Consider the following 19,246-nt stretch of genomic DNA (forward strand, 5'->3'; position numbering starts at 1 on the left):
ACAGTGTGTACACTCACTAATATGATGCTACAACTAGCCACACAGAGGAGTGTACGCTGTGCACAGACAATGGCATGATTAGAGTGTACCAATGTTTACCACAGTAGTCTACAGACAAGCTGGTTCACTGATACACAAGCTTTTCAGAATATAAACAGAGCAGGGACAGCATAAAGAACTACGCTTGAGTATTCTGCATCCGCTCTTTGTCAGTCAATCTGTCTTTCAGTCAGTCAGGAGTAGTCAGAGAGTTGTTGGGAGCAAAAGGGACGCTAGTACAGTAGTAAGCATTCAACTGGGTCATGCATTGCACAATTTCCCCCCCGAAGGAGATCTCAAACAGTAGACACAAAAAGGAGAGAAAAGTAATTCCAGCTTTTGGCTTTTCCTTCTCAGTGAAAGTGACAGCCTTTTCTCTCACAGTAACAAAACAAACAGTAATATACCCTCCTTTCTGTAACATTTGTTTTTATCTCATAACAAAACTCCACTTAGTGCAATAGGGAAAACTCCACCGGCGATGTTACGCACTGTCCCGGCTAGTTCCCTCACTGTATCTTGTGATACTACCAGCTAGCTTCATCCTTCCCACAGGAGGCAGCAACAGTCAATCAGGTTCAGTCTCACCTTCAGTTCCTCTGGGAAGCAAGTTAGAATCCAAGCTAAGTGCCTTCATGGGTCCTCAGGTGCGGAACAGATCAGATGCTGAGTGATGACCATCAAGCAGGACTTAAACTAGGAGCAGATCTATTATACAACACGTAACCGTAAAGCAAAGCTAACGCTCGGATAGAATCACATCAGGTCATCTTTATCAGCAGGTAGCAGTGTCTAGTATCCAGTGGGTCCAATCACACATCCCTTTATCTCTGGGATATGACTCACGGTTCCTAAAATGTCTCTCCAGGCCCCAGGTATGTCTAGGACCCCATCTTCTCTTACTCAGACATTTGGGTCTGCAGGTTGGTCAGGAATAGTTACAATCAGGTGTTTGGATCTGCAGCAGTCTCAGGTGTGTAGGTCCTCAGCTGTGGTTAAGTTCAGGTTCAGCGTCTCAGGTCTGAACGTCTGAAGGTTCGGTGTTCAGGAGCCCCCCTACTTTCAGTAGGGGCAGGGCGGCGTGTCCCACCTTGCCCAGGTAGCGAGATAAGGGTGTGGCCGCCTCACCGAGGGAGCAACAACAACCCCATCCTGCAGCCTCTCCCTGGGCAGGGGGACAGGGAGGAGGTGGAACGGGAGGGGGGAGGGACAAAGACGGGGCGGGACCCCGGGTTAAGACGGTGTCATGACCTGGGTTCGGTGATGGGCTTGAACATGAAATGGAGTATTTGTACGGGGAATGGGGGAAATGGGGAAGATGGGAGCCGCGGAGGGGAATGGGCGATGCGTGGGTGTCAGAGTGTGAGAGCAGGGTGGGTTCTGACGCTACAGTTGGGAGCGTGTTGGGTGCAAAAGATGATAACGGGTGCTTGTTAGTGTGTATGTGTAACAATGGTGAACTGTGTGATGAATATCCTCTGAAAGGATAATAAACATCAGATTTCTCATCGATGTAATCACTCCCTGGTTCTTGCGCGTGTGGCGGTGTAAAATCCCTGATTGGTTCAAATGGCAAGCAGGGGCCTGGGATGTTTGAACAGCTGTGGGATGAGAAGAGGTTGGGGGGTTTGGGAAACTCAAGCAGAGAAGTGTCAGAGTCTACAGTGGATGGAGATGAGGAGAGCAGAGTGAGGTTTGGGTCATGGTCTAGGTATGGATGTGGTTCTAGTGTTGGGTGGGGTGGAAGGCGGCGGTCTGTCTGGAGCCCTGAATCCTGGGCAGCAGATAGACAGGTGGGGGTAAGGGCCAGGTGTGTGGGTGCTGAGCCTCCTCTATCACACCGGACTGAGATGACGGATGGCTCAGCTGCAGCGGGGGTGGAGGTGGTTTCGGCAGGGTCATGGACTGTAGCGGCGGGGGAGGTAAGGGCGGGGGTGGGGGCGGAGGGGGCGGGGGGCTCCTGAGGTCCTGTCAGAGGCTGGTCCCGGAGGCGCTGGAGTCGGGGAGGTAGGTGGTGACCACCCGGTAACCCTGGGCGCGGCGGATCATGTCGCGGATCTCCCCGTTCAGCTCCAGCAGCTTGGAGCAGATGAGGCTCAGGTCCTGGCGGGAGCCCACCAGGGCGATGGTGCCCGTCTGGCCCAGGGTCTGGTGCCGGAAGTAGACGTTGAGCAGCGTCTGGACCTCGCTCTCCGAGCTGCCGCCGAACACTCCGTTGGGCCACTGCCTCCTGGAAGCAAGAGAGAGGAGAACATGTGATGAGGCCAGCTAGTATTGGTTTCAATGGACAGTTTTCATGTTCCTAAATGTGGTTTCTGAGGCTTTCCCACCCTGCCAAAAGAAAAATTCTGGGGGAAACATGGAATAATTGTGATTTTTGGGCATAAATATGGTAAAATGTAAAGATATTGAATATTGGCACAAAATATTGGCTATCGGCAGCTTCTGCACAAAATTATCAGCATCAGTATCAGCCTTCAAAAACCCATATCACTTGAACCCTAGTGTGGCTATAATGAGAGGACAGTACTGTGTGTAGTTGTGTGTGTACTGGTATGTGAGTGTAGGCATGCATGTGCATGTGGGCAGGGGATTATTTCAGTGTTTCAGCCTGCGTGAACTTGCATGTAACAGATTTGTTACACACCTGCACTCCTGGATGTAGCGGACAGCTTTGGTGAACTCTTGGTTCTTAAGGCACTCCAGGATGGCCTGCACAGCTGCCTCGGAGCTGGGGAAGCTGGGCACGGCCATGGCTGCCACCTGGGTGGCGTGGGCGTGAGTGTGGGCCAAGTGTGTGTGTTCCAGGTCGCTGGCAACAGCCGCCTCTGCTGCTTGCAGGCTGGTCTTCAGATCAGTGAGCTCTCGAGACATGTTCAGCAGCTAGGTGGTGGGAGGGAAACAGATGGTGGTTGAGTGTGTATGAGCATTTACTTTTTTGTCATCACAGAAGGACCATTTATATTACTAGATTCAATAGTCAAGATTCCCTTTATTGGCTACTGGTGTGGAAATGTGTTTGGTTTAGGTTAGCAACATTTAAAGCATTTTTCAAGAGTTCAAAATGGTATATGTTCATTTTGGAAAAAAATCATTACCTTAAAGATGAAGGATCCACTCTGTAAAAGTGTTACCATTTTGCCAACCGATGACTTAAGTTACCTTATATTCTTTAAAAAGTGGTATAATTTGTTTTCATGTTTTGCTATCAATCATCTCGACAAAGAAGGTGTCAAATTTTTCAGATGGTCTATCTTACATTTACATTTTAGGTGTTTAGCTGATGCTCTTCACACTCAGCAGTCAAACAGAAAAATACCCACAGCAATGGCATTTAGTCTACTGGATTCTGACTACAGATTATTTTCCTTCTATGACAGTGTGGTAAATGTTCTCATGTAGGCATTGGAGATCCAGTAAAAATAGCTTGCTGTGTTGGTATGTATATGATGTACTGATAAACCTTGATTTGACTTCCTCGTCTTACCTCAGGCACAGAGCTGATTGCGTGGACTTGACCAATGAGCTTGCAGTAGGACTGGAAGAGTAGGAGGAGCTGGAAGTGCAGCTTGTAGAGCCGCTGACACAGCTCCAGTTGCTAAAAGATATGAACGGAGAAACAGGTTCAGATTCATTGATAGCATATAACACACATGCACAAGGACACAGTCACACATTTTCACATACACACAGGCAACACACAAGAATAAAACTGTAAATTAAGCAGTTTATTTAAGAGGAATATAAGGCGGTGAAGTGAAGAAACTTGTAAGAGAACTTACTGCAAGAGACTCCATTTGCTAGACAGCGAGAGAGCATGTTAGGGCGTCAGAATGAGGTGAGAGGAAGACAGAGCATCAATCAAACACATGCACAGCACAGTACAAAGGCATTCACAGTCAAGCTACTAAGAATCAGCCCACAGTATAAAAACCCAGCAACTTTTTTATTTCAGTTAGTACTTAGTGGCTAGGGTAAAAGAATCAGAAACAGAAACTCAGTCCAGTCAGGAGGATCATAATACACACAGCTCACATGCAAAGAGAGCAAACACTTCAGTGTGATGAAAACACAGAGGGAGAGAGTAAAGGAAAGAGAGATGAAAAGGAAAGAGACAGAATAAGAGAAAGATACAGAGCATAGATCAAGAAAGTAAGCAGTTCTTTCATGTGTATTCCTGTCGAGCAAACTTACAGAAGTGTAAATAACATCAAGTTTCCTTTACCTTCTCCTCTGAGTCTCCAGGCTGGCAGGTAACCACACCATCACCAGGACACCTTGGAAATGTGTCCTTACAGTTCCTCAGCCACTGAAGGAGAAAAGAGGGTAAAAGGGAGTGAAGGGAGAAGGAGAATATTTCTCAATTAGTCATTAGTTTGCATTAAAAAACACAGGATCGGCATTTTAAGAATCGACTTGTGAAAATAATGTGTGGAAGTTGGGTACCGATACGGCAGCCTCCTCTTTGGTGTTGTAGGTGTCCAGGTACTCCTGCAGCTCCAGTGCGCTGAACTTCATCTTCTCCAGGAGACCATAAGACATGATCTGGAGAGAGGGGAGATGAGTGGCCAAGGAAGAGTTGAATGTATTAGATTTGCCTGATTGATTCAACATAAAGCCCCTGTTTCCTCATTACCAGCTACTGTACACTGACTACCCAGAGTTGTTTGCAAAAGCAATTTGACCAACATGATCGACTAAAGCTCTTCACAAATCAATTTTTGTGTCCTGGCAATACTCACAGTGTCAGCGTCAATGTAGATTGTGGGACAATCTGAGCATGTGGTCAGCATCTGTGAGGACCTGAGGAACTTTGATCCTATTCCCCTCAGCCCCTCTCCGAGGTAAGTGGCAGCATCAGTCGTCAGGGAGCAGAATTTACCCTGGATGTTCTGGGAATAAAAGAAAGTGAGAGATGTGAGGTTATCTGATAGATTATTCTACTGTTGTACTTAAACTTTATGTAATTCGTACTGGATATCAGTGTTTGCTAAATGACTAAATAACTAAAAAATTAAAAAACAAACACAGGGACAAACATGGACATAGTCAACTTTCAACTAATTCTTCCTCCTGATTTACCTGAAAGAGAGACGAGAAGACGTGGAAAGTGTAGACGGCACAGGACCCGTCTGAGTCGGTCACCAGCTGGTTGATATGGCAACGCCACGCCTCCTCAGCGTCGTCACACACCGTCGGTTGGAACGCTGCCAAGATGGCTGAAAAAAATGGAGAGGGGGGAGGAGGAAAACCCAGATCTTCGAGGTCATCCACATCGTCACGTAAGCTGTAGCCGTGGAGATGAGAAAAAAATGGGGGCACAAAGAAAAATACTTTAATATTTTCATAAACACATTAGGTCTCATATCGTAATGAAATGTCCAGCTATTTCATGTGAGCTGGATTATTTGACTGCTTCTGTGCCAGTCAGACCTAGGTCAAACTGTTTTTGAAAATAATTCATAGCATTTGTTATAATCCACTTAATATACCATTTGGGTGGGGTTTGCGCATAGGAAAATACAATGAGTGCCAGAAAATTTTGACTATCACAGAAAAGTATTTGAAACTGATATTAATATACTTTTCTGAGACTGACAACCTATATGACACAACCTGAATTAGCTCAATGTGGTAAACCCCGCCCTTCTGGTGCTCCAAGTGGGTTAAAACAAATACTAAGAATTATATGCAAATACTATTCGGCCTAGATATGTTCCCATTCTCACGCTTGCTCCAGTGAGAAAGTGTTTCAGACTGTTTGTCACATTTACCTGGGAAGACAGTTGGGGTCTAGAAAGCCCAGCGGAGGTTGGCAGTAGTCTGGGTTGAGGCTGTGGTCAGGGTTGGCCTGCTGATCCTGAGGCTGTCCAGGCAGCTCCAGGGTGAAGCTCTCACCACAGTCTGAGCCCTGAGGCAGCTCATGGGCACTCAGCGACAGCTCGTCATCCTGGGCCTGGGTGTCCTCATCCTCACCGCACACCCCCACCTGAGGGGACGGAGGTGATATATTTGCTGAGCATGCACATTTTGCCTGATTTTGCTTTGAATGTTTGGGAAATTCCACTGCGTATGTGCGTGAGCATGTTTATGTGTGTTCTTCCTCACATGTAGGCCTATTTGTTCATCATGGAGCGCTCCCTGGCCTGGCGTGGTGGCGTTGAAGGATTGTGGGTCGGCAGATGTGTCATAAGATGTAGACAGAGAGTCAGTGTGATTCGTCTCATCTGATGGAGAGGGGTTAGTCTGCAATAAGAAGGTGAGCCAGGGAAAGATGTGAAGGTTAGTTAGTTGTGGATATTTGTTGCTGTGCGCAGACACACACACACACATAGACACACACACACACACATCATGAAACTTTAATGATGCTGGTCAAATCAGGTCATCGAAGCAACAGAAAATAGGATACAGCTAGGAACAGAGAAACCTCTGATAGATTTATAGGCTGAATGTCATATTGATCCAATGGTAAAGGCTACGTACGAGCTGAGAGTGCGAGAGGCTCTGGCTGGTTGAGGACTCCTCTTCCTCTGAGGACTCGTCTGAATCGTGGGGGTCCTCGTGTCCCAGACTGGGGGTGCTGCCTGAATGCTGGCTCTCCTCCAGCAGGTCGCCCAGCTCGGTGCTGTCCAGCGATCGCCGACGCACGCCCCAGTTAAAGTTATCCACGCTCTCACCCTGCATAACAAACACACACACACACATTGGAAGACACAGGCAGAGGCAACGTAAGCAGTGAGTTTCACTGCTGTAAGAGCCATTTTCAAGACAATCTCTCTCAAGATAATGAATGGTCGCTGGTCTAAGAGCGTCTGATGACAAGCACAAGATGCAAAATGAACTGTAATTCATGAAAGATAATTTGCTGTATAGGCTAAGTTTGCATTCAATATAATCTTTGTCCTATAAGAATCTTTCAATATCATTTATCTCTATCATGACAAATTACGTTATTCTCAGGAATCTAGTTCTGCAACCAAGCTGTGAGAGCAACATGAAGCACAAACATCCTGATTTTCCAATTAGCCAAAAAGAAGCCAGCAACACCACAGCACTGATAAAAGCTAATGTACGTGCTCAGTGTGAGAGACCTTACCTGGAGCTCCTAGGCAGCACAGGGGAGAGAGAGAGACACAGAGTTAGACAGAGAGAGAGACAAGGAGGAGGGACAGAGAAATACATTTCATATATATTTACGTAAAAGGGAGACAGAGGGATATAGTGAAACACACATGCAAAGTAAAAGGGAAAGAGAGAGACAGACAGAGAAAAATCTAACACTGTAAATCAAGTGACAGAAGTTGTGTACTGAAGATGACGACTAGTGAAATACACGACTAATATGAATTCACCGTGAACCAGTACTGATGATATCTTACTCCCAACAGTGATAAACTGCGTGTCTCACCTCTCCGTCCTCCAGCTCCACGTCCAGGAAGTCGAAGTCTCGGAAAACTCTGAATTGCTGCTCGCTGGCGGTGTCGTCCAGCGTGTCTTCTCTGGTTCCTCCTTCTTCTGATGACACACCGCTCTCCCGCACCTCCATCAAGTCCAGGTCGCCACACGATGAGAAGATCACCTGAGGATGAGGAGGAAAAAAAAAAGACAAAAAGACAGAGTTAGCATAAATCTGTAAAAAAGGAATGGGGTAAATTTAAAAATGTAAAGTAAAACTGCAATTTCCTTAATAAGGACAGAGCCATCATTCTCAATAGATTGGATAAAAAAGACTTTGTTAAAGTTTACGATTTCCAGGTTTTTAATTTTGAAGACAATACACTTCCTGATTTGCCTGACTTGAAAGTGATCCCAACCCTGATATAAAAGCAGATTTTTATCGTTCGGCTGTAAAAACATGATTAGTTCAATTGATTACACTCCTACAGTACAAGCAGGCAGTACAGGTATAGTACTTACAGATGGGTTCTTAGTGAGTCCGACTTCTTGTCCGCAAAGAGACAAAACGTTCACCAGCTTCTCTCTGGTTCTCTTCTGCAGGAGAAAGGGAGCAAGAAACAAAAATGCTGTTAATCGAAGAGGGAAGGCAAGTAAACCTGCATGATCAAGCCTGAATTCTATCTTCCTATCTTCCTTCTTTTACCCTTTGCCCCTATTGTATTCGTCCAGATAGTCCCTTTCTACTTGCCTTGTAAATTTCTAGCTGCTTCAGAGGAGAAATGTGGCTTGGATGTAAAAAGAAAGAAGGCTGGGTGTGAGCATTTTAGTCACTGTGGTTATCAAGTGTGTTGAAATTGGAGTTGTCATGATTTATACGCAAACTGACTGCATTGATCTTTATGGCACAGAATCAAATCAAATTGTATCACATCATATCAGATCAAAATTGAATGCAATCCTATGGAATCGCTGACCTGCTCAAAGATATCTTTACTGTATTAAACTGCTGACTATGTAGCAAGATTCATATCAAATTGGCATGCTAACCACCACTGTAGTACTTTGTCTTGTTATTATATTCTTTAAAATAATCTATATTGCATGCATCTTTTTTAACAATGATATAATGTGATACTTTATTGATCCCTGTTCGAAGGGCAGGACAAGGAGGATGGCTGCCAACAAGAGTATAAACTCCGGTTGGAGGACAGTCTTTCTAACCACTAGGCCATCCCGAAGCATAAGACTTTCTTTATTAATGGTATCGACCCAGTTGCTGTAAATTTTGATACTTAAGCTGCTACTGTGCTTCAGAGTCTTTTGTATGACAGGTATTATAAGAGTTTCATATCATGATACTTTACCTGAGATGACTGTGGCCGCCTCCAGCTGACAGGCACCAGGACGGTGTTGGAGTTGGATCCGGAGGAGGTGGAGGAGGTGCTGCGGGTTACAGCCATGGCTCGGGCCTTCCCTTCTCTGCCCCCCGAACCCTGCAGCTCATCAAACCGACGCCCAATCACTGGAGTCTGTATACAAAACAGAAAGGCACACATGCAAAGTTTTAGTTTGAATATCGCAAACATTTACAGTATAACATCTAGTCCTCTTACGTCTCTGAAATTGGTGAAAAAAATCTGTGTGTGTGTATATGTATGAACTAGAAAGAGAAAGAAGAAAGAATAAAGCGTCCATTTTATTTGATGTTTCTTCCTCACCTCGGAGATGTCAAAGGTGAAGTCCAGTGTTTTCCCAGGCAGGGCCTTGGCGGAGCCGTCCCAAACCCTGCTGACCTCCAGGTTGGACAGGTCGCCCTGGGAGTGGCCGTACACCGGGTGGACAAGGCTGGCGGAGCGCGATACCACCAGCTTCAAGATGTTCAGGGCATCCTTCCAGTGGACCGTCTGTGGAGGCACATGTCAAACACATAAGAGAACATACACAGCAGTGCATACATAACACACAGAAGAATAAGCTTCAATTAAGTTGCAATTTCTAGATCACCCTCATTGCAAGAAAACCAATAGGAAAGAGTGCAAGGGTTGGAGCCATATTGCCCTGACAATATCTGAGTGACCATGAAATGATCATGTAAGAGAGAAGTGCTAATCAATATTACAGGGAGAACAGGAGGAAAATGTGGGAGGGAAGATATGATTCACGGGGGAAGAGCGGGGGATGTAAGGTATTCATATTACACTCGGTACTGTAGGAAAGCTGACCTGGACAAACTTCTCAATGGTCTTCAGGACATCGGCATTGAACTGTTTGACCTGTACAGCAGTGAGGTCCATGTGGCTGAGGAGACAGTAGATGATCTGGAGCAGAGACTGCTGCATACTGGGAAGGCCCTTCTCCAGCAGCTAACGGTGAGAGAGAGAGAGAGAGAGAGAGAGAGAGAAATGACAGGATACTCAGTGAGTGAGTATTACTCACTGTGTTTTCTTTACATCGCTATAACCTATATAGCTGTAGAATAGAACAGTTTAACCTTAATTTTCCAGGGAAAGCTGACTGAGCGCACACACTCTTTTCTAGAAATGACCTGTGTCCCATTGACACAGTTACACACATTCACACCTGGGAGCTGCCCAGTGCAACTACAGTCTTTTACTGTTGGCCACTGAGCAGCTCCACTGGAGCAGAGAGGGAGTGTTGCTCATTTTTCCTTCCCCCAAGCTTCTCTAACTTCTAAGTTAACTAGGCTAGAATAGAAAAAAGACCTATTTTTTTGCAAGGGAGCTTAAGCTGCAACTATAATGTCTAGAATGAGAATACTAAGTCTAATACTTACAGTAGACCCTCATAGCCACACTGGGGGAAGGCTAGCCATATAAACCTGGACATACAGCATACCAGACATGTTCATCAGCGCTTACCTCAGCCATGTAGGTGACCATGTTGAGTGTGATGTCGGAGAAGGCCTCATGGAGGTAGCGGCACACCACGCTGACCCAAGAGAAGGGGTCGCGTGTGTAGGAACGCGTCTTATACAGAGTCATGACGTGGGCCAAATGGGACAGCTTTGTGTTCTTCTCCTCCAAACACACCTGGGAGGGAGAGAGTGAGCATGAGAAAGACATGGAGAGAGAGAGAGAGACAGAGAGAAACAGAGAGAGAGAGAGAGAGAGAGAGAGAGAGAGAGAGAAAGAGAGAGACAGAGACAGAGAGAGATGGCAGAATTGCTGTTGTTTTTGCTTGTTTCTTTTTCCTCTTTTTTGAGATGAGATGTCATAAGCCCCTTAGGTTTTTTTTTTTAATCTCATCTGCAAAAGAAAAATTTCTACCTTTTCTGTGCATGACTTTGCTTTTACGCTTCATCACTGTGCAAACTAAACATTTGATGTGTATTTATTGACTTCATGGATTATATATCTTGCTTTTATCAGCTGAAGAATTGGCTTCGTACCTGTGCGATCCTCTCAGCGCTCTCCTTACAGAACTGAGTGGGGTGGCCAAAGTGCTGCACCAGGTGAGGCAGCAGACACAGCACGTTCAGAGGGAAACCTACACAGACACAGAAAACCACTCAGTACTGTAACCAAAAGCTGAACTTCACCACTCTACAGTATAAATAAGTACTGTGAAATCATACCAGTGTAAATCCTTATCAGTACAATCGCTGACTGAAGCTAACAGCAGTCTTTAAATACAAGGATGTAAAGGATTATAAAACAAGATAAGAGGAAAATGCAGGATGCGTACCTATAGCCTGTGAGGTGTCGACGACCGGCACGCGGGAGACCGGCGTGAGCTGGCAGAAGAGCTGCAGCGTGAGGTCAGAGGTGGCCTGGGAGGTAAAACCCTTCAACAAAAGCTGCTGGAGCCCAGAGAAGCCGCTCCACCTCAGCTGAGCCTGCAACTTCTCAAGGCGCTCACGGTTCTCTGCTCTGTCCAGGGGCACCTGGGAAATAAGAGTTTTTTTGGTTTAATTGATGCTGAAGGGTAGCATAGGATTTATGGTAATTTTGAAATGCACCATATCCAATAACCTGAGGCATTTTTCATTTCTTTTAACAAAAGGTAGCAGATAAACTAATTTAGCCTAAATCATCAGCCTGTTCTCAGTAGTTTTGTACATATTACTGAAGCTGGCTCTTGTCAGCATGCCCTTGCATTCGTTTAATAAAGACGCTGTATCTTGAACATTCAACATAATTTGTTTTCATTTCATTGAAATTTATTGTACTTTTATCCCTATCGTAATTTTTGATGCTGTAATTACATAATTTCCCCTCTGACATCGAAAAAGTTAATCTTATCTACCTTTGAGAGGAGCTTGTGAACCAGGCGAAGTGACATCTGATACTCAAACTCGAAGTCTGACTCCATGAGTGACACCGCCACCCAGAAGACTGTGGCCAGTATCGACGAAGGATGGGAAACATGGGCAGGATCGGACAGTACGCTGGGGTCGATGCGATTGGTTGATGACGAGCAGGAGCCAGGGGTTCTTCCTGTTCGCGCAAGGCCGTGATTGGTGCAGGCCTGTAGAATGACAATAAAATAAAACCCAGTTTAAGTGTGATGTATATTAATCAAGTCTATACAAACAATACGGTAACAGACTGGGCAGGTGGGCAGACAGGCAGTGCTTCACAATAATCCGTCTCTCTTGCCTGTATGCGGTCCAGAGTGGCGCTGCGAGGCGGATCATTGGACTGGTTGCCGCACTCGCCGAACTTCTTGGGGACCGAGTATGAGCGCTGGTGCCGTTGTGACGATAGACCACCAAATCCCGGGCCGGGGAAGTTCAGCTGACCTGTGCTCTTCCTGTTCATCAGTTTCTCACTCGTCAAGAAGTCAGGAGAGGAGGTCCTATAAAACGGACACAGTAAAAATTAATAAGTGAATATAACTGTAGTGAACGTAAAACAACAAAATCACGGACTTTGTTCAGTTTATCTACTAGTACATATTATTATTACATGATTATTTGTTTTCCACTGTTCTGGCACTTTGGATATACATCTTTTTCAATAACTTCATGTAATATCCTCAGACAGGTATATTTATATGGATATTTTGGCATGTTTACTTCTTTTTGCCCAAAATGAATTTGAAATCAAATCCAGATGGTTCTTCAATTTGGAGCACAGGCCTACCTGGTTAAAGCCGCCATAAGGTCGCTGTTTTTCAGGCATTCTGCTAGATTCACCACCACTGACTCTAGCGTCAGCAGCACCTCCATCACATAGCCCTGAAACATAGACGTGTTGTTGGTTTAAATACGCATAATCAGAAAAATGCAGAGCTATTATATGTGCACGAAAAGTTGGAACGGTTCTCTCAATGTCTCTCTCTCTCTCTCTCTCTCTCTCTCTCTCTCTCTCTCTCTCTCTCTGTCTCACCTGCACCTCATCCCCGTGTTCTCCCACCACCTCAACGAGTCGTGACAGCAGGTCGGAGACGGCGTGGGCATTGATTGGCTGTTTAAGGGCTCTGAAGATCTGGAAAGAGCGGCCGGCGTAGTGACGCGAGGAGCTGCACAGAGCCGTCTGTAAAGCCACGTCGCTCAGCTGCTGCTCCAGGTGGAAGTCTGCATAAACACACAGATGCATACAGACACATGCAAAGACACACACAAACACACACAAGGGAATAGTTTTTCATTGTTGAAATGTTGAAATGACCCACGCTGTTCAGTATAACACTACTAATAACATGTAGCATTTTAACATCAATAAATCATTACCACATTTTGAGATATTTGCATAATTGCCTTTAACAAATGAAACCATTGTTGGGAAGATTGGCAGCCTCTACACTGCATTTTACATTTTGTGCCACGGTGTCAGATTTCGCAGGAAATCTGGTGGATCGCTTAACAGCACAAACCAGGAAGAGGGCGCTGATCTTCCAGTGCAAGCAGAGCTAAAGCTTTCGGGGTTTCTCAAAACGTCAAATGGTGGAACGAGTGAAAAGCCCATGGAAAAATCACTTCCAACATAGTTATCCTCAACAGTAAAGTAGGGAAAGCAAAGGGAAAACCTTTGGCCAAAGAAACACTAGCACTAACAATAACACTGTGTGAGATGGAGGCTACCGACTGTCTTGACCATTCGACTCATTTGTAATGGCAAATATACCAAATATCACAGTTAATTTGACAATAGTATATCGATGTTAAAAAAATGCTACATGAGGCATCTTTAAAATCAGATTTTGCCATTTCAGGAGCAAGGCCTAATGCTTGGTTGTTCAATGACAGAATCTGGCAGAAATTCAGGGTTTCTCACCTGACTTGGACTCCTTGAAGACGGACATGATGTGGCGCAGGAAGTTGGCGAGCTGATCTGTGCTTTTGGAGTTGGGGTTCTTTGGCGTGATGTCCTCATGCACCCACAGCGGGCCGAACGCTCTGAGCAACGACAACACAGTACTCCAGGCGCTGTATACCCACCACCGGCACCATCACACACAGGTTACACACACACACTTGCATAGGTGCACACACACCACAGGGTCTGCCATAGAGACATTTTTCACATACTCAAACACACACACTCACAGAAACACACTCAAACACTTGCATACATATCTGCTCACACACAGATATGCACATGTACACATATACACACACACACACAAACTCCAAGCACCACCACAAAGGTTACACACTGCACCCCACCCCCCCAACACACATACACACACACACAAAACTGTGCAATACATCTCTGAAGATGTGTGTATGTGTGTACCTGGTGGCGAGGAACTCGATGAGTTTGTTTGTCTTCTCGTCGGTCTCATTGGGCGTGTCGTCGAGATCCTCCAGGTCGTCGGGGGTTACGAGGGGCAGGTTTCCCACACTGCCCGCCGTGCTGCTGCCGCCTCCCAGACTGGCGGACGAAGAGTTGGAGGTGGAGCTGAGGCCGGAGTCGACCACCGGAGACGTCTGCCACTCGCGCAGGAAGTCAGGTGCGTCTGAGGGGAGCAGGATGGTTCAGTGGATTTGGTGTAGAGGTTGGAAAAGTACAAATCACAGTACATCAGTACACAGTACACTGTACATCAAGACTTCCTGTGATGGAGGGTGTTCGGTCTAGAGTCCCAGTCTATTTATGTGTTTTTCTGTGGTGTCAACTATTAACACAATGCACTGCAGCTGTACTATGTCCTATTATGTGTACTGTGTGTAAAATGGTTGAAGATGAAAAAATATATTTTAGAGAAATCTGACAATACTATAGTATAATCTAATCTACTCTGATAATTACTTTGTAATTTACATGTACTGGTGGCAAATGTCACAAGATGCCAAAGCATTCAGGTTTTGCATGGTGTGGTTTTACGCTTGTGTTTCATTTCCTCCTTACGTGACTGCTGGTACTCTGTGTGGTAGCTGGACTTGACGGTGAGAGTTTTGTTGTCACTGATCTCTCTGGTCAGCATCAGCACTGAGGCTATTACCTGAAAACACAAGGAGGGTGAAATTTGACCAAAGTCCTGTTAATGTGTGCATGAATATATTGTGGATTTAACAACTTTTCATTCTCACTGTACATGATAAAATGAAGCTGAGAACGATATGTTAAGTAAAAGATTAACTTGAATTTAATATTAAATGCTGAATTTATTATCCACAGCAGTTATCATCTCAAGCAGCTAATATCCCAAAAGTCTGTCAGTGCATTCAGGTGTTGCAGGAGAAAGTTAAACATTCAGGCTAATAAGTTAAGGTTAAACCTTTGTCCTAACAACATGGACAGTGTTATTTTACGTCTGAGAACAAGTATTAGGATTCCAGTCTTACCTGGAAGTTGTTGTTGCAGGAGAGGGCAATGAGGAGGTGCAGAAGGAGACGCTTGCTGTGTTCAAAGACCTCTGGCCTGTAGTGGTCCAGACCTGGACAATACAACACACATCCAGAGAGACAAACACAGGATTATGCACACATACTGCATGCTAGAACATACTGTACTATCACAGACAATAGATTCATACAGAAGAGCAGAAACAAAACAGCAAAAACATGCAAACAGGTTACACAAATTCCAATAAAAAACACTGACATTTTAATTGTTGGTAAACCAAGCCACTAAATGGCTATTTTATTTTATGTTTTCTGCTGTTTGTTATGTATGCAAACTGAGGGTCCCTGTGCTATTTATTTGCTATTTATGTGCTATTCAGATGTTTATGTGTAATTGAATGTGGTGTGGTTATGTGTTTTATGTGCAATGTCATGTCATTTTTTCTATTCTGAACGGAGCTGCTATGATGCATGACAAATTTCAGAGAAATCTGACAATAAAATCCTATCGTATCGTATCGTATCGTAAACTACTTTGAATAGACCTTTTTAGTCAGTACAAAGGTGTTGGTAACCACTGAACAGAAGACATGGCCCAATAGTTTAACCTCTGTGATAAAGTTCACAATACAATACAATACAACATGGATGCTGAGACAACTTGCAGTACACAGTGATACCACCGGAGCAGATGATGATGCGCATTCTCCACTGAAGGGTTATTACACACAATACAGCGATTACATAAAACTACAACATTTTCTTGCAGTTGACAGGCGAGGAATGTGTCTACATTTTAGATAATATGGTCCTTGGTGAGAAACGCAGGCCCTGAGGAATGTGTGTGTGTCTGCGGCAACACAAAGCAACGGTCTGTCCCAAAGCGCATGCCTGTCATAGCTGAGGCTGGAGATAAAACGCCACGCTGTCACGACATGGGCTAATTGGACGTCAGAGGAAATACCTACACAGCATGAGTGTGTTTCTGTCTGTGTATGTGTGTGTGTGTGTGTGTGTGTGTGTCTGCCTGACAGTACAGTGAATGATGGATGGGTAAGTTCTAGATCTTATCTTTGACTTTACATTTAAGGCCTTGACTTCACCCCCAGGTCATCCCACTGGGAGAACAAGCGAGAAAGGGTGGAGGGATAACTCCTCTGTGTACATACAGAGAGAAAGAGAGAGAGAGGTAGACCAAAACTGATTTGTGTAGGGTGTGTGTGTGTGTGTGTCATTCGTACCCAAGAAGAGGGCATGGAGCAGCAGGGGCAGGTGTAAAGCCCAGTCTTCTCTCACACTGTGGTCCACCACCATTTCAGTCATGAAGATCACCGCAATGTTACACCTGAGGACAAACACACAAATACACTGAATGGGCTAATTGGACATTCCACAGACAAGAATGTGCTGTCCAAGTATATTCAAGTGAAAACTTTGATCCTTTATATTGATTTCACCTCTTATCTACTTCTGTCTGGATTTTTATGCCTTGACACAACTGAGGCAGGGATTGTGCAAAAAAGGGGTTGCCAGCTAGTGTTAGGTAGGTGTTTATAATATTTATATAATATTATAACAACATCACTCAATCCAAATCACAGAAATTGGTTTGGTGTATATCTTAACGCTGCAACAGTGAAGCACCGGTCATGCTGAAGGATTAGATGATTTGATCAGACAGTCAGATGCACGCCATTCAATTGAACATTGAACCGCTATGATCTAGGATAACAGTCTGCTGTGCACATATGCAGTGTATTTGACCAACTTTAAAACACACATAGATCTAACCTTAATCGTCAAGACAGGGGACATGTCATCACTCAAGGAATGTTTATTTTAGGTGTTGAGGTGATGCTAGTAATCATTTCAAATATTCAGTCTCTACCAAGCAGAGAAACAAGCTGGCTAAGCAGGTTTCATTCTATGGCGGTTGTTTATCAGACCATCTGTGACCAGGTGCGATGTCTGTGGTTGTGTTTGTGTGTGCATGTGTGTGTACACACACATGTGTGTGTGTGTGTGTGTGTGTATGTGTGTGTGAATGCTTTACATTGCTGACTCTTGAATACCCATGACTGCTTCACTGTTTCAAATTTAGGTTTGTTTTTTGTGTGTACCATCTGTGCCATGTGTGTCCATGTGTTTGTGTGTGTGTTTGATTCTAAATGGAACATTACATTGTTGTGCTTCATAATTCCCACTTTATTTGTGTGTGTGTGTGTGTGTGTGTGTGTGTGTGTACCTATGCAGTGGTCCTCTAGGTGTAATGGTCTCCGGCAGGTAGTCGACCAGAGGGGCCCAGCAGCCTCCGTTAATGGGCATGGGTAACGGCTGGGGACGGTTGGTCTCCAGGACACCGATTAGCCAACCAGCATAAGGCGGGAGTGGATCAGCTACAGAAATAGAAAAAAAAATTACAGCAACCTGAAGAAACATAAATGACATGCCAGAAATCTTTTTGAATGTTAACTGTAGCTATTTTAAAGTACACTCGTCATAGCCTTTCAAGCATGAAAATTTCCCCAATGTGACAAACAAATACTTCATGTGACAGTTTAATTACAAACAACCCCAGGACAGCTAATTCAAAATGTGTGGTATGCCAAACATGAGCCAATCAGCCTTAGTCACATGGGCGCTAGAGCAGCAGACTCACGCCTGGAAGCCTCCCAAAGCAGATGTGTTTGGCATGTTCTGCTAAACATAGACCGAGTGCCATCACTGACGCCTGACAGTGTGTGTCGGTGTGTATCTGAGGGTGTGTATTTGTTTGTCTGTGTCATTGGGTATGGTGGTAGGACATTGCTCACGTCTAAATTCCATGTTTGATACATTGCGTGTCTGCCAGTGGGTTACAGTATTTTGCAGGGATTCAAATATGGTTACCAAATTTCATTACAATTAAGACTACAACCGAGCTGTTTCTTTTGGAATTGAATATGCAGAGAACATGAAACTTCAGCTTTCAGCCCAGCCACACTGTTACCAGTAAGCTGTGTTTCTACAGCAGTTTTTTACTGTGCATTCTCTATTTGTTTCTCACTCTAAAAACTCCTGTCAATTTGTGCTGAGGGGAATAGCGACAATTACCATACAAATCTTTTAATGGGGTTAAAGTGGCTATCACTATGGAGTGACAAGAAGAATCCAAGTCCTGCAGCTCTTTCCAAATGACATGAGTATGTGTAGCCTTGTGGGCTGTGTGTGTGTGTGTGTGTGACTACACATAGTATATGTCCAGCATGTTTGTATGTTCACAACCAAGACAACTTACACTTTTCATCCTCGTAGGAGCCTCCTGAACTGTTGCTGTAGCGAGACTCCAGTCTATTGTGAGCCCTGGCCCTGGGGAGACAAATCACATGTCACACAGTCTGACATTAAAGTGAAATTCAGAGTTTCCACACCTACGCAGTCACATTCCACGACTGGTAACTTCTAGACAGTTTGAAAGTGGTTGTGTTCACAGTGCTGCACCATTGATAGAAAATATTTATGTATCTACTTGTATAAGCCTCAACTGTGTGCAATTGTTGACCTCTGGACAAAACAGAGCCTCTATGCTACAGCACATACAGGCAGTTACTGTGGGAACTCATCTCACTTTTTTTTATTTTTTATTTTTAGCTCTAGATGTGAGAGATGTAGATGCACATGGACGTGCCACGATGGGCTACAAAATGCATCTTGCATTCATGCTTAATACTCTGCAATGACCTTAATACACTGAATAGTAATGATAAACTATGGCTTGCCAAAGGCTAATCTATACCAATATGTTATAAATAGTAATGACAGATATTAATACTGACCTCTCCTCATTCTCTCTGGCCAGTTTGGTCTCGTCTGTGTCTGGGAAGTTCTCCTGACCAGCCACCACGGTGTTACTGCTGGAGGTGGTGCCTAACACATAAGACATTACAGAGATATTGTTTAGGAATACAGTGTAGTCCAACATCTGTCATATAAAACAACTGTAAACCTCAAATTAAAGGTCAAAGTTGAGATAAAAACACCATTTCATGTCAACGAATATGACCAGCAATCAAC

The 19,246-nt window shown here is 44.6% G+C and overlaps 1 protein-coding gene across 1 annotated transcript in view; it reads right to left on the minus strand.

Annotated features, from left to right (window-relative positions):
• Window positions 1-2,007: 2,007 nt before the first annotated feature.
• Window positions 2,008-19,246, minus strand: part of fryb (furry homolog b (Drosophila)) — a 44,488-nt gene continuing 27,249 nt past the window's right edge. The window contains exons 35-66 of the mRNA XM_071531149.1: window positions 19,009-19,099; window positions 18,471-18,541; window positions 17,439-17,589; window positions 16,435-16,538; window positions 15,194-15,285; window positions 14,757-14,850; window positions 14,142-14,364; window positions 13,680-13,801; window positions 12,792-12,979; window positions 12,546-12,640; window positions 12,060-12,258; window positions 11,707-11,928; window positions 11,146-11,344; window positions 10,850-10,947; window positions 10,320-10,490; window positions 9,663-9,803; window positions 9,159-9,344; window positions 8,805-8,969; window positions 7,960-8,034; window positions 7,451-7,621; window positions 7,139-7,147; window positions 6,522-6,720; window positions 6,391-6,410; window positions 6,148-6,285; window positions 5,814-6,028; window positions 5,122-5,326; window positions 4,782-4,931; window positions 4,486-4,584; window positions 4,265-4,348; window positions 3,527-3,637; window positions 2,687-2,922; window positions 2,008-2,269 (exon numbers count right to left, since the gene is read on the minus strand). Coding sequence (XP_071387250.1) covers window positions 2,011-2,269; window positions 2,687-2,922; window positions 3,527-3,637; window positions 4,265-4,348; window positions 4,486-4,584; window positions 4,782-4,931; window positions 5,122-5,326; window positions 5,814-6,028; window positions 6,148-6,285; window positions 6,391-6,410; window positions 6,522-6,720; window positions 7,139-7,147; window positions 7,451-7,621; window positions 7,960-8,034; window positions 8,805-8,969; window positions 9,159-9,344; window positions 9,663-9,803; window positions 10,320-10,490; window positions 10,850-10,947; window positions 11,146-11,344; window positions 11,707-11,928; window positions 12,060-12,258; window positions 12,546-12,640; window positions 12,792-12,979; window positions 13,680-13,801; window positions 14,142-14,364; window positions 14,757-14,850; window positions 15,194-15,285; window positions 16,435-16,538; window positions 17,439-17,589; window positions 18,471-18,541; window positions 19,009-19,099 — 4,583 coding nt within the window. The 3' untranslated portion in view covers window positions 2,008-2,010. The remainder of the gene's footprint in view (window positions 2,270-2,686; window positions 2,923-3,526; window positions 3,638-4,264; window positions 4,349-4,485; window positions 4,585-4,781; window positions 4,932-5,121; window positions 5,327-5,813; window positions 6,029-6,147; window positions 6,286-6,390; window positions 6,411-6,521; window positions 6,721-7,138; window positions 7,148-7,450; window positions 7,622-7,959; window positions 8,035-8,804; window positions 8,970-9,158; window positions 9,345-9,662; window positions 9,804-10,319; window positions 10,491-10,849; window positions 10,948-11,145; window positions 11,345-11,706; window positions 11,929-12,059; window positions 12,259-12,545; window positions 12,641-12,791; window positions 12,980-13,679; window positions 13,802-14,141; window positions 14,365-14,756; window positions 14,851-15,193; window positions 15,286-16,434; window positions 16,539-17,438; window positions 17,590-18,470; window positions 18,542-19,008; window positions 19,100-19,246) is intronic.

The sequence above is a fragment of the Centroberyx affinis genome, unplaced genomic scaffold (assembly GCF_046629955.1).
Source record: "Centroberyx affinis isolate AG114_WGS23_722 - 3 ecotype Tasmania unplaced genomic scaffold, CSIRO-AGI_Caff_v1 ptg002045l_1, whole genome shotgun sequence".
NCBI lineage: Eukaryota > Metazoa > Chordata > Actinopteri > Beryciformes > Berycidae > Centroberyx > Centroberyx affinis.